Source organism: Octopus bimaculoides, chromosome 3 (assembly GCF_046866305.1).
Source record: "Octopus bimaculoides isolate indiv1 chromosome 3, ASM4686630v1, whole genome shotgun sequence".
Taxonomy (NCBI): domain Eukaryota; kingdom Metazoa; phylum Mollusca; class Cephalopoda; order Octopoda; family Octopodidae; genus Octopus; species Octopus bimaculoides.
In genome coordinates this window covers 163,097,417-163,110,077 of record NC_142930.1, presented here as the reverse complement: position 1 = coordinate 163,110,077, position 12,661 = coordinate 163,097,417, and the positions used below count along the sequence as shown (strand labels likewise).

The following is a 12,661-nucleotide window of genomic DNA, read 5'->3' as shown; positions in this document are numbered from 1 at the left end:
CTGGGGCACCACCTTGAGGGGTTTAATGAAGCCGAACTGCTAAGTTGTGAGGACACAAATAAACCAACATGTATCACAGTTGATATATTGTATTTTAACGTGTATAAGGTACCCCTTAATTTTTGGGGCTTAAAATTTGGAAAAAAGGTTTTGTAAGGGATTATAATACTATCCATGTATAAGAAACTCCCATATTTTTTAACCTAATTTTTGACAAAAAAGGGTTCCTTATACACATTAAAATACAGTAATTCTAAGAATTTAAAGAACTAAGGTTAAGCAAAGGAACTAAATGATCAAATGATAGAAAATAGAATTCTTATTTTTATAGCCACATCTTCTCTGATGAAATGTATGAGACGAGATGCTATTGAGGCAGTATTTTATGGTCAGAAGCCCTTCCTGACACTAATCCTTGCTTGGTTTTTCCCTCTGCCTATTTGAAAACTCTCCTGTACATTGACACAATTGTATGTGTGCACTTTGTCAAAAACTGACCTCCGTCTAATAAAAAAAACCTGCCCTGTTCCAATACTTGTCGTTATGGAAACAGATTCATTTAAATTATAAAGTTCATTAAGGCACGTGAAAAAACATTTGAGCGAGTTCGTTGCCAGTGCCGCTAGACTGGCTCCTGTGCAGGTGGCACATAAAATACACCATTTTGAGCGTGGCCGTTGCCAGTACCGCCTGACTGGCCTTCATGCCGGTGGCACATAAAAGCACCAACTACACTCTCGTAGTGGTTGGCGTTAGGAAGGGCATCCAGCTGTAGAAACTCTGCCAGATCAGATTGGAGCCTGGTGTTGCCATCCGATTTCACCAGTGCTCAGTCAAATCATCCAACCCATGCTAGCATGGAAAGCGGACATTAAACGATGATGATGATGATGATGATTAAGTACTTACCAAAGCCCTTCATAGCTTTCTGTAGTATCTTTGCATCACTTTCAGGATCAAACGGTTTAGAAGGAAACACTGTAGGATCTTCCTGGAATATAAACAGTATTTTAGAGGTTAAATAAAACAAATATTGTTATTTTGTATTTTCAATGTGAAAATATAGAACAATGAGAAAATATTATCAATGGTTGTAGTGGTACCTTGTTGTTGGGGAAGGTGGTGGTGGATGTAGCAAGGGGGGGGGGTCGATGTTGTTTGCTCTGGTAAAGCAGACCTACGACCAAAGTCATGGCCGTCCAATGTTTTCTGACTATTTTTAAATAGATATCTTTTATCTTTTACTTGTTTCAGTCATTAGGCTGTGGCCATGCTGGGGCACCATCTTAAAGAATTTCAATTGAAGGAATTTAGCCCAGTACTTATTTTTTAAAATTTTAAATTTTTTTGTAAAACCTGGTACTTATTCTATCAGTTTCTTTTGCTGAACTGCTAAGTTACAGGGATGTAAACACACCAACACTGGTTGTCAAGTGGTAGTGGGGGACAAATACATACACAAACACACACAAACACATAAATATACATGACAGGCTTCTTTCAGTTTCTGTCTACCAAATCCACTCACAAGGCTTTGGTTGGTCTGAGGCTATAGTAGAAGACACTTGCCCAAGATGCCATGCAGTGGGACTGAACCCAGAACCATGTGGTTGGGAAGCAAACTTCTTAGCACACAGCCATATTGTTGTTGAAATACACTGACTTTGTTTCAATCAATTTTGAAAATAATGAAGAATTTAGCAAAATAACTGGCACTCTGTCGGTTATGATGACGAGGGTACCTGTTGATCCAATCAGTGGAGCATCTTGCTTGTGAAATTAACATGCAAGTGGCTGAGCACTCCACAGACATGTAGTTCTCAGAGAGATTCAGTGTGACTCAGGATGTGACCAGGTTGGCCCTTTGAAATACCGTTGCTACTCATTTTTACCAGCTAGGTTGACTGGAGCAATGTGAAATAAAGTGTCTTGCTCAAGGACACAATGTGCCACCAGGAAACGAACTCATGACTTTACGATTGTGAGCTGATTGCCCTAACCACTAAGCCACGTGCCTTCACTGGCTCAGCAATACTGATGTTATAACTTCACAGCTATTTTAATTGTGGAGGAGTATTGTTAGAGCGTGATCATCGCTAGAACAACTGTCTGGCTTCCGTGCCAGTGGCACGTAAATAGCACCATTTGAGCGTGATTGTTACCAGCGTGGCCTTACTGGCACTTGTGCTGGTGGCATGTGAACAAAACGTTCGAGCGAGATTGTTGCCAGTGCCACTGGACTGGCTCCTGTGCAGGTGGCACGTAAAATACACCAGATTGAGCATGGCCGTTGCCAGTACCACCTGACTGGCCCTTGTGCCGGTGGCACGTAAAAGCACCCATTACACTCTCTGAGTGGTTGGCGTTAGGAAGGGCATCCAGCTGTAGAAACTCTGCCAAATCAGATTGGAGCCTGGTGTAGCCATCTGGTTCGCCAGTCCTCAGTCAAATCATCCAACCCATGCTAGCATGGAAGGCGGATGTTAAACGATGATGATGATGATGAATATCAGGTTGACAATAAAATACTGAAGTGTTCTGTACAATAGAGAATATCGTACTGGTTGGGAAAATACTGTATGTTGTGGGCTGTAATGATTGATGAAACGCTGTACTGTTATAAGAAGTACAATAAATCTATACTAACCTGTATATCTTCGGATTCCATTTTCACTTCTTTATCCAATTGTTTTACACTTTTATTCTGAACTGACTGCACCAGAGCTTTTCCTCCTGAAGTGGTTTTATAATGCAAACATGATACAAGTACACACACACAGACAGGTATACAAACACAAAAAGAGTACTCAATGGAAAATACTATTGTGACACACACACAGAGCATAAGACAGTGTGTTTGTAAACGTCATGCGATATATTGGCAGAATGGTTGACTGTTGGACTAAATACCCAGCACTTGTTTCAACTTTTTTTTTTTTTTTACCAGTGACAACACTGGTGCCAAGCTCCACAAACCTTGTTTTGTTTTGATAAACATTTGTGACATGGAGAGACTTGCTGATCTTCCATTAAAAAATAAATAAATACTTTGCCCAGCCCTGAACCGTTTGGGGTAAATTTGAAATGACGCAAGCACATAGTCAACCCTGACTGACAAAAGCCCTAGATGTCTCTCTCCACTTAATAAAAATACATAAGTGACTCTTTATACCTCACAAAATAAATAATCCATCATTGTCTTAGGAAATTTATGCAGTTCAGTGTTTTGTAATTCTATCCACTTATAACAAAACAATTCTTGTAAAAGCTTTAGAATTCCGTAGAGGTTTTATTTCAGTTGGTGATTCTGAAATGAAATAGTATAAGCGCTAGAAGAGTTTTACTATTTTACTAGAATTTTGCAAAGTATGGGAGGTTAAATGCTTTAGCCAAGAATTCTTTGATATAGTCATGAGATCATATAATTTGTAAAGTAATAGGAATGCTCATTTTAAGCTGATTTTGATAAAGATTCTGCTATGTAGAATTCGGTCTTTACACTTTTACTAACAAATTATTCATATAAATGCATGAAGGAATTTTTGTCTCAAAACTACTTTAACTACAAAGTAAACAACTAAAATCTGAGATGTAAAGTTATATAGATTTTGTTTAAACATATGGCAAAAAATGTCCAAAGTCATTGAATTTGTCTTCTGTTTTCTTTTGCATACATTTTGTAAAATAATCCAATCCTATTAAACTGGAATATGCAAAAGTAAATTGTCAGTGTATTTGAATCATGAGGATGATTGATAGGAAACAGTTACTTAAAATTTGGAAGAGCAGCATTTTAAAAGTTTTCACTGCATAGTCTTTCTAGAAATCACTACTTTCACAACAGCTGTTTGATATTGTTTAAACACTTGGCATTTGCAGTAAATAGTAGGATTAAATAGAAACAGTAAATAATAGCATTTGAATTTCTGCACATCCACTGCATAACTGCAAGGAAGTCCAGAGGGAAAATAGAATATTTTAAGATATACATATATATATATATATATATATATATATATGTATGTATGTGTAACAAAAGAAAATTATTTATAAATAAGAGAAAAAGCCATATGGTAACTTGCCCATGACTTTTAAATCAGGAGGTTTTCCACCAGCGACTAAGGCCAAAATTATCTTGAGGTAATCTCCTGAGATATCACCCTGTAAAATAAATAACAAAATATCAGTATGACATGCTAAATAAAACGGAATTTCCAATAGGAAAAATCAATTCCGCTGCAAAACAATAGGTGCAGACATGATCCTTTAGTACATACACCTCTCTCTCTATATATATACATATATACATATATACACACACACACACACACACATATCACATACAGGGTCCGCCATAAGTAACTATATATTTTCTTTTGCTTGTAATTTTGTTGATACTTATTCAATTTTTCTATTTCATATGGCATTTGAAAGCTGAAATCTTCTATTTTTATTTCTTCCCCCCTCCCCACTTCAGATATACTGTTATATGGATTATGTCCACCTGATTAACAAAAGTGCAAAAAAATTGCAAAATGAGAGAGAGAGATAGAGAGAGAAAGGGAGAGGGGGAGGGAAAGAAAGAGAGAGGAGAAAAGAGAAAAAGGGAGGGAAGGAAAGAGAATAAGAGAAGGGGAGAGGAGAGGGAAGGAAATAGAAAGAGAGAGGGAGAGAGAGGAATAGAGAAAGAAAGAAAAGAGAGTGGAGAGAGGAAGGGAGGGATGAAGAGAACTTACAGAAATATAATCTTCCAATTTTTGGCTTGCAAGGTTGAAGAATTCTTTCTTAATCTGCACCATGTCAATTTCACAGCGTGACGTAACAACTCTGACCAAAGTATCATCATCCGTGCCCAGACCTTGCATCGATTTCATCAGTTGACGAGCAAAATAGTTGGCTTTGTTTTGGATGCATCGCACTTTAATGAGAGGAAAATCAGACGAGAGAGATCAGATTGGAAACAGACAGGGTTTTCAGCTTAATCTATCTACGTTCATATTGCATATCTGTCTGGATTAAACTAAATCAATTAAGATCAAAATAACTATTTCGTTTTTTTTGCCTTTTTAATTAGGTTCAAAATCTTGTATTTTTTTTTAAATGCTCACTTTTCCATGCTTCCAAAGGTCAAATGAAATTTATTGAGGTAGATTATCTATGGCCGGATGCCCTTCCTGTGACCAACCCTCACCAGTTTTCAAGCAAGGTAATATTTCCTGGACATGTCCTCGCAGAATATCAGAAATGAATGACACTGCTTGTATAACAGTGACAATCATTTACAACTATCACATGACCTTAAGACAAGGAGGCACACACACACACACACACACACACACACACACACACACACAGAGGTTTCTTTCAGTTTCCATTTACCAGATCCACTAAAAAGACTTTGGTTAGCCTGGAGGTATAGTATAAGACATGTGTGCCTAAGGTGCCATACAGTGGAACTAAACCTGGCACCATGTGGTTGGGAAGCAGGGGACTGAACCCCAAATCATGAAACTGGGAAGCAAACTTCTTAACCACACAGCCATACCTGCACCTATGATAGATATAATTTATCAAAATCCTTAAAAGTGGTGCCCCAGCATGGCCACGATAGAATGACAAACTTGTGAAAGAATAAAAAGTAAAATCAAAGATGAAAACACAAACCAATGGTGAGCATGCCAGTCAAAAGATCTCCACTGAGTTCACTCTTCAGGGCATCCTCAATGCTCTTACGGGAAATCTTTGCATATTCGACAAATGTGGCCCTCAGCTGAGGGTAACTTCGAGTGACGAGAATGGTATGGAATTTTGACTCATCGGTTCCCCATTTGCCTTCACCGGCTTGGTACATTGCTTTAGCATCCTGGTTGGCTTTGTTCCGGTCCACTTGTTTGCTTTCGCTTCGGTTGGCAGACACCAGTGCCACAAGAAGTCTCTTGAAATGTCCGGATGTTTCAGAAATTATGTCTTTCTCTAAGTCTCGATTGAAAACTGAAAAGAACATGGGAAAGAAAAATAAATACTATTAATATAAAAATAGAAAATATTAATATTTTAGGTACAGGAGTAGCTGTGCATTTAAAAAGCTTACTTCCCAGCCATACGAGTATACATATATATATTTATATATACTTCCCAGCCATATGTGTGTATATATATATATATATATATATATATATATATATATATATATATATATATATACACACACACACACACACACACACACACACACACACACACACACACACACACACACACACACACACACACACAAGGTGTTTCAAAAAATTTGATATCATTTCGCAATTTAATAACTTTGCCAGTTCTTGGTCAAATGACTTCAAATTTTAACAGCATGTGTAGAAACAGGTGAAAATTTCATGTTTAATGTCTGATATGTTTATCTTTTCAGGTATAGAAATGGCATTCGCTGGAAGAGAAAAGGTGTTTAATGTGTTGGAGTATGCTCAAACACAGTCGAACAAGACTGTGCAGCGTGCATTTGTGAGGGAGTTCTCTAAAACGTCACCAACGGCAATGCAGAATTGGAAATGGCACAAAAATTTCAAAGAGGAAAGCTGTCTGTGCAGGGCAAAAGGATCTGGACAACCACTAACATCAGAAGAGACGGTTGAGTGGGTTCGCCAAAAGCTCTTGCGAAGCCCCAAGAAGTCCATAAGAAGAACAAGTCTGGAAACCCAGATTCCTTCAATGACAGTTTGGGGCATCGTGAGGAAATGCTTGCTAATGAAGCCCTACAAGCTGCAGCTCATTCAGACCATAATGGCAGATGACCAGCAAAAGTGCAAACATGGGCTACGTGAAGGGCCTGGTGTATGTCACCCCACTTCCTGCAAACCTAGAGGAACTCAAGCAGAGAATCACTACCGCAAAGGAGACTGTTACCCAAGACATGCTGCAGCGTATTTGGGAGGAGCTGGACTACCGATTTGACATGTGCCATGTCTCAAGTGGTGTGCATATTGAATATTTGTGAAATCATTCATGGAATCCACATACCTTTGAATTTCTCATTCGAATTTGGAGGAATAAATCTTATGTTGCTCAACATTAAGCCTGTTTAATTTCATTTGCTTTGATTAGGTAGTTTCTGTGATATTTACACCTCAAATGATATCAAATTTTTTGAAACACCCTGTGTGTATATGTGTGTGTGTGTATATACATGACAGACAGATATATGCCATAATTTCAATGTCTAATTTTTCATGCTTGCACATGTTAAACAGATTAAAGAGATAGATTTTTCTATGTCCAAGATACCTTTCCTGTTGCCAACTCTCACCTATTTCCAAATAAGGTAATATTTTCCCATGGTCAGGCAAGGTTTTCACAGAATATTGGAAATGAATATCATTCATTTACAACAATTTCATGCTATCAAGACAAGAACCCCAACACACACACGTGTGTGTGTGTATGTAACGGTGGTTCCCCAGCATGTCTGAAGCTCTTGAGCTGAAACTAGTAAAGAAAATATATATTTACACCCACACCCACACACAGACACATATGAATATTAATGTTGGTTATGATAAAAACAATTTTACATTAATCTGTTGGGTTACTCTACTCTTATGTAGAGTACAAATTTATTATTCTTTCACAAGAATATCACTGACACCAACTTCAAAATTTCAGACAGCTAAGCCATTGTTGGATGATGGTTGAGCTGGCTGAAACTTTGAAGTCACTGACAATGATATTATTGCTTAAGAAATATAGATGTGAGCATCTTTCAATTTCCATCCACTACATTCACTTACAAGCCTTTGGTCAGCCTGGGGTGAGAGTAGAAAACATTTGCCCAAGGTACTATGCAGGAGATAGACACCCCAAAACTACATGATTTCAAAACAAATCTTTTAGTTACCCAACCATGCCCATCCCTTCTTAATAATACAGCTGTGTAACTGTACATAACAATTGTGGAACAGAATCAGTTGACTTACTTTTCTTATAAGTTGAAATGATTTCTTTGATTTGAGCGTTTGAACGTGTGCAGAGGATTTCAATAAGGACGGTTTCATTAGTTCCAAGACCCTGGAAGAAATTTCAGCAACTGAATAACTCATAGAACATAATGTGTTGAAATGGGATTGTTCTTCTAGAATAATATGGTGACATTCAACAAAGGAAATATAAGACATAGTGGCTGAATGGGTGTAGGTACATTCATCATTATCCATCAATTGCCAAAGGGTTGGACTAGTTGTGTTGCAGTATCTGTTCCAGCTCCTTGCATTCTGACATAGCGTTTGTGATAACAGATGTATGAAGCAGTGCTGGTTCCATGGAGAGCAAGGAGGCTTGCATGCCATGCATGTAAATCTCCCCACTTCTGCTGGGCTCCCTCAAAAAAAAAAAAAACTTGCCCTGGCCTGTCCATACATGGGTAGATCAATGGAAGCCCAAGCGCTGGCCTGGGGACTAAACAATGATTACATATACTGTCTTGTAAATCTATGATATGTAATTTATATTAAATATTAAATACTAGGCATGTAATATGTAAGTTATGCTATATATTACATATTAGACATAGTGCTCTTAGCTTAGTTTTTCCTTGGGGCTGGCCAGATTGGAGCAATCTCGAGTATAACCAGCTGAAATTGCAAAGATAATCTGGAACTCAACTGAGGACAGAAAACTCTGAATGACCCCTCCTTGTTTTTTCTTGTCCCTTTTTTGAATCATCTGTCTGGATGTTTTGTTGTCCCATTTTTTGTATTCCTTTTTATATATTCAATCCTTAAGTTATACTATATACTATATATACGACACTATATACTGTTGTTGTTGTTGTTGGCACTCCGTCGCTTACGACGTCGAGGGTTCCAGTTGGTCCGATCAATGGAACAGCCTGCTCGTGAAATTAACGTGCAAGTGGCTGAGCACTCCACAGACACGTGTACCCTTAACGTAGTTCTCGGGGATATTCAGCATGACACAGTGTGACAAGGCTGACCCTTTGAAATACAGGCACAACAGAAACAGGAAGTAAGAGTGAGAGAAAGTTGTGGTGAAAGAGTACAGCAGTGTTCGCCACCACCAGAGCCTCGTGGAGCTTTTAGGTGTTTTCGCTCAATAAACACACACAACACCCGGTCTGGGAATCAAAACCGCGATCCTATGACCACGAGTCCGCTGCCCTAACCACTGGGCCATTGCACCTCCACGACACTATATACTAGATATGTGATAACTAAGTTATAGTATATATTACATGTTAGATATACAAAATGCAAGTTATACTACATATCAGTTATCAGATAGGTAAAGCATATCATATATGATCACTGTATCAATCAAATTATCAACTGTTGTTATACACAACTGGTCACAATGTGCTTCCTTACATTGTTGTAGCTTTTGAATGTTGTCATCCTACTGGTTATGCACAGAGGTTGATTGATAAATATATAAAGTTAATATGTATGTTATATATCATTCACTAAAGAAGAATTATGTGAACTTACCTTCATAGCATTTCGGAGGTGCTTGGCATCAAATTCTGCTGGTGCCATACATAGAGATTTCACACACTCACATAAATTGCCACTCAGTTCACTTTTCAATTCTGCAACTAAATCCTAAAATAGAGAAGGAACAGAAATAGATGTCATCATAATCGTCATCATCCTAATTATTAATTCCAGCATTTTAAAATATATAATAGAGAAACAATTCTTAACCTTTTCGATACCAACCTACCTGAAACTGGCTCTGGCTCTATAGTACAAATGTCTTGTTTTCAAAAGTTTTGAATGAAAATCTTCCACCAAACCTTAGTCGCAATTCATATTCCTAACACTAGCTTAATGATAACTAAGTTATTTTACTAAATCCTTTGTTATATTTAAAATCAATTGAAAGAAGCACGGAGCATCTCATAATAAATATGGTTACAAAAGGGTTAAAAAATATAATAGAGAAACAATTCTTAATCCTTTTGATACCAACCTGGTTGAAACTGCCTCTGGCTCTGTAGAACAAATGTCTTGTTTTCATAAGTTTTGAATTAAAATCTTCTACCAAACCTTAGTCACAATTTATGTTCCTAACACCAGCTTAATGATAACTAAGTTATTTTACTAAATTCTTTGTTATATTTAAAATTAACTGAAAGAAACACAGAGCATCTCAAAATAAATACGGTAATGAAAGGGTTAACATCCACTTTTCCATACCTGTATGGGTCAGACAAAACTTGTAGAAGCAAGTTTTTCTGTGGTTAGATACTGTTTCTGTTGCTGACCTACACACCAGTTTCCAAGTAAGGCAATATCTCGCACAGGTATGGTGGCAAGCTGGTGGAATCATTACAGAGCAGAATGCTTAGCAACATTTCATCTATCTTTACGTTCTGAGTTCAAATTCCACCAAGGTTGACTTTGTCATTCATCCCTTTCAATCTCAATAAAACAAATACCAGTGGAGCACTGGGGTTGATGTAATTGACTTGGCCCCTCACAAAATTGCCGGCTTTGTGCCAAAATTTAAAACCAATGTTTCCCCGTAGTCCTTGCAGATCAATTTCTGGACATGTTTTGAGGAAGATTGCAAACAAATGACACCATTTGTATAAGCAGTGACCTTGTATTTGATTCAAGGCACACACATGAAAACAAGGAGAAAACACCAACACACACACACACATATATATATATATATATATATATATATATATATATATATATATATATATATAAAATGGGCTTCTTGCAACTTTCACTTGCATATTTTCTATTTCTTTTTCTGTGCTGTCATGGGTTGGATGACTTCAACGGCGTCTCAATTTAATCATATCTTTCCCACGAGGCTGTGGTCCCTTACATCAATGTTAGAAACATACAGTTATGTCCATCAGTCTTCACTCCCCGATTTATTTTGCAAGTAATGAAATTTTCTTGTATCTTACCTTTCCAAACATAGTTTTAAATTTCTTCAAAATTTCTTGACGTTGTGGACTTGACCTGTATGCTAATACATTTATAATCATGTCCTCATCAGTTCCTGAAAAGACAAAAAATATTCCATATTTAGCAAGGTTCTAATATCATTCTTATTTAGCCCAGGTCAGTCCTTATCGAGCATTCCAATCGTGATCACCCTATCGTTTATTAAGGCACAGTGCGAGACACCTATCTTTGTCCCTCAATACCGTTAATCTCTCAAGTAACACAAAACCACCCCTGCCTCAATATTATGTCCCACTCCCAGCCAAAGAGTTTTGTCTTGCAAGTTGCTTGGTGACCCTGTCAGTGCTGGTGCCACATGAAATGCACTGATGCTGGTGCCACACAAAATGCACTGATGCTGGTGGCACATAAAAGCACCCAGTATTCTCAGTAAAGTGGTTGGCAATAGAAAGGGCATCCAGCCATAGAAATCATGCTAAGACAGACAATGGAACCTGGTGCAGCTCCTGGTCTTACTAGCTCCTGTCAAACCCATGCCAGCACGGAAAATGGACATTAAGTGATGAAAATGTATCAAGAATACATTATACAACGTGTCCTTGAAGCAGCAATTAAATCACCTTTAAATTATACCTAACTCTTTCCTGTCATAAGGAAGGCGATATCAGATAATGTAGTTTAGAAGAATCTTAGATTAATAATGTAAACCTGTGATGTGTGTCAGCAATAATATACTATGTACTTTTAGATGTCATGCAATGGAGGGTGAAACCAAAAAATCTCCCTCTAATATCATTTCCAAATATTTCTCTGTAAATATTTACCTAAAACTAAAACACATGTGTACACACCAGAGCCTGGTTAACCCTTAAGTAAAATAAGAACATGGTAAATGGTTTACAGCACAAAAGAAATCACTTTAAACTTGCTAAAATAATATTCGGGATGCCTTTGTCTCTACTAAGTATAGATGCAGATATGTTACCTAAGATTAATTTCAAAGATCTGATCAAAGATTTTGCAACTCAAAAAGGTAGGAGGGGACTTTTCAAATATAAATAAAGTGGAATTAAACAAAAATAAACATTATTTTCCCTCTTACTGTTTTGTTTCGTTTTGAAAAATAAAAATTTATTTTATGGTTTGTTATTGTTTATATTTTGAATTACATAATCTTTTATGGGGTCACCAAAATCTTTTAAGTGCTTCGGGCCTCGATGGGTCTTAATCCGGCCCTGAAAGAGGGCATTTGTAAAATGAAGCAATTATATTAGAATATTTATATGTTACCTAATCCTTTCATAGCTTCTCTTAGAAGTTCACAATCTTGTTCAGCATTGAATTTGGGGTAACTCTTCACTGTTCCCTCTTGAGCCTGTAAGGTGAAACAGAAACAGACTATATACATAAAAAAAAACATTAAGAACTGTGAATGACAACATTGTATATTGAGGTTTTATAAGTGAACCAAATAAATGTTGTTGCTATCAAAGTAATCTTTGACTGGGTAGCTTTATGTGAAGGAGCCTGCAGCGCTGTCTAAAGAGATGTGCATCCTGGCCAATTGCCCAGCAGTCTCAATGGATCAAGCGGGGGCCAATTTTGATATGTGTATGCTGTGGGTAACTGTTAATAAATACTATAGGACTCAGTGCACTGATCTGGCCAGGGCTCAATAATGCTGCTTAGAAGGCCCTGGTAGTCAGCAAATCATA

General features: G+C 37.4%; 1 protein-coding gene across 10 annotated transcripts in view; it reads right to left on the bottom strand.

The window, feature by feature from the left end:
• LOC106883986 (annexin A6) overlaps nt 1-12,661 on the bottom strand; it is a 53,739-nt gene that overhangs the window by 14,588 nt on the left and 26,490 nt on the right. For all 10 annotated transcript variants that reach the window (XM_089349937.1, XM_089349941.1, XM_089349936.1 and 7 more), the window contains 9 exons: nt 12,237-12,321; nt 10,946-11,040; nt 9,504-9,617; nt 7,977-8,067; nt 5,665-5,991; nt 4,737-4,918; nt 4,083-4,161; nt 2,648-2,733; nt 910-991 (listed from right to left, as the gene is read on the bottom strand). In XM_089349937.1, the coding sequence (XP_089206063.1) occupies nt 910-991; nt 2,648-2,733; nt 4,083-4,161; nt 4,737-4,918; nt 5,665-5,991; nt 7,977-8,067; nt 9,504-9,617; nt 10,946-11,040; nt 12,237-12,321 (1,141 nt within the window). The remainder of the gene's footprint in view (nt 1-909; nt 992-2,647; nt 2,734-4,082; nt 4,162-4,736; nt 4,919-5,664; nt 5,992-7,976; nt 8,068-9,503; nt 9,618-10,945; nt 11,041-12,236; nt 12,322-12,661) is intronic.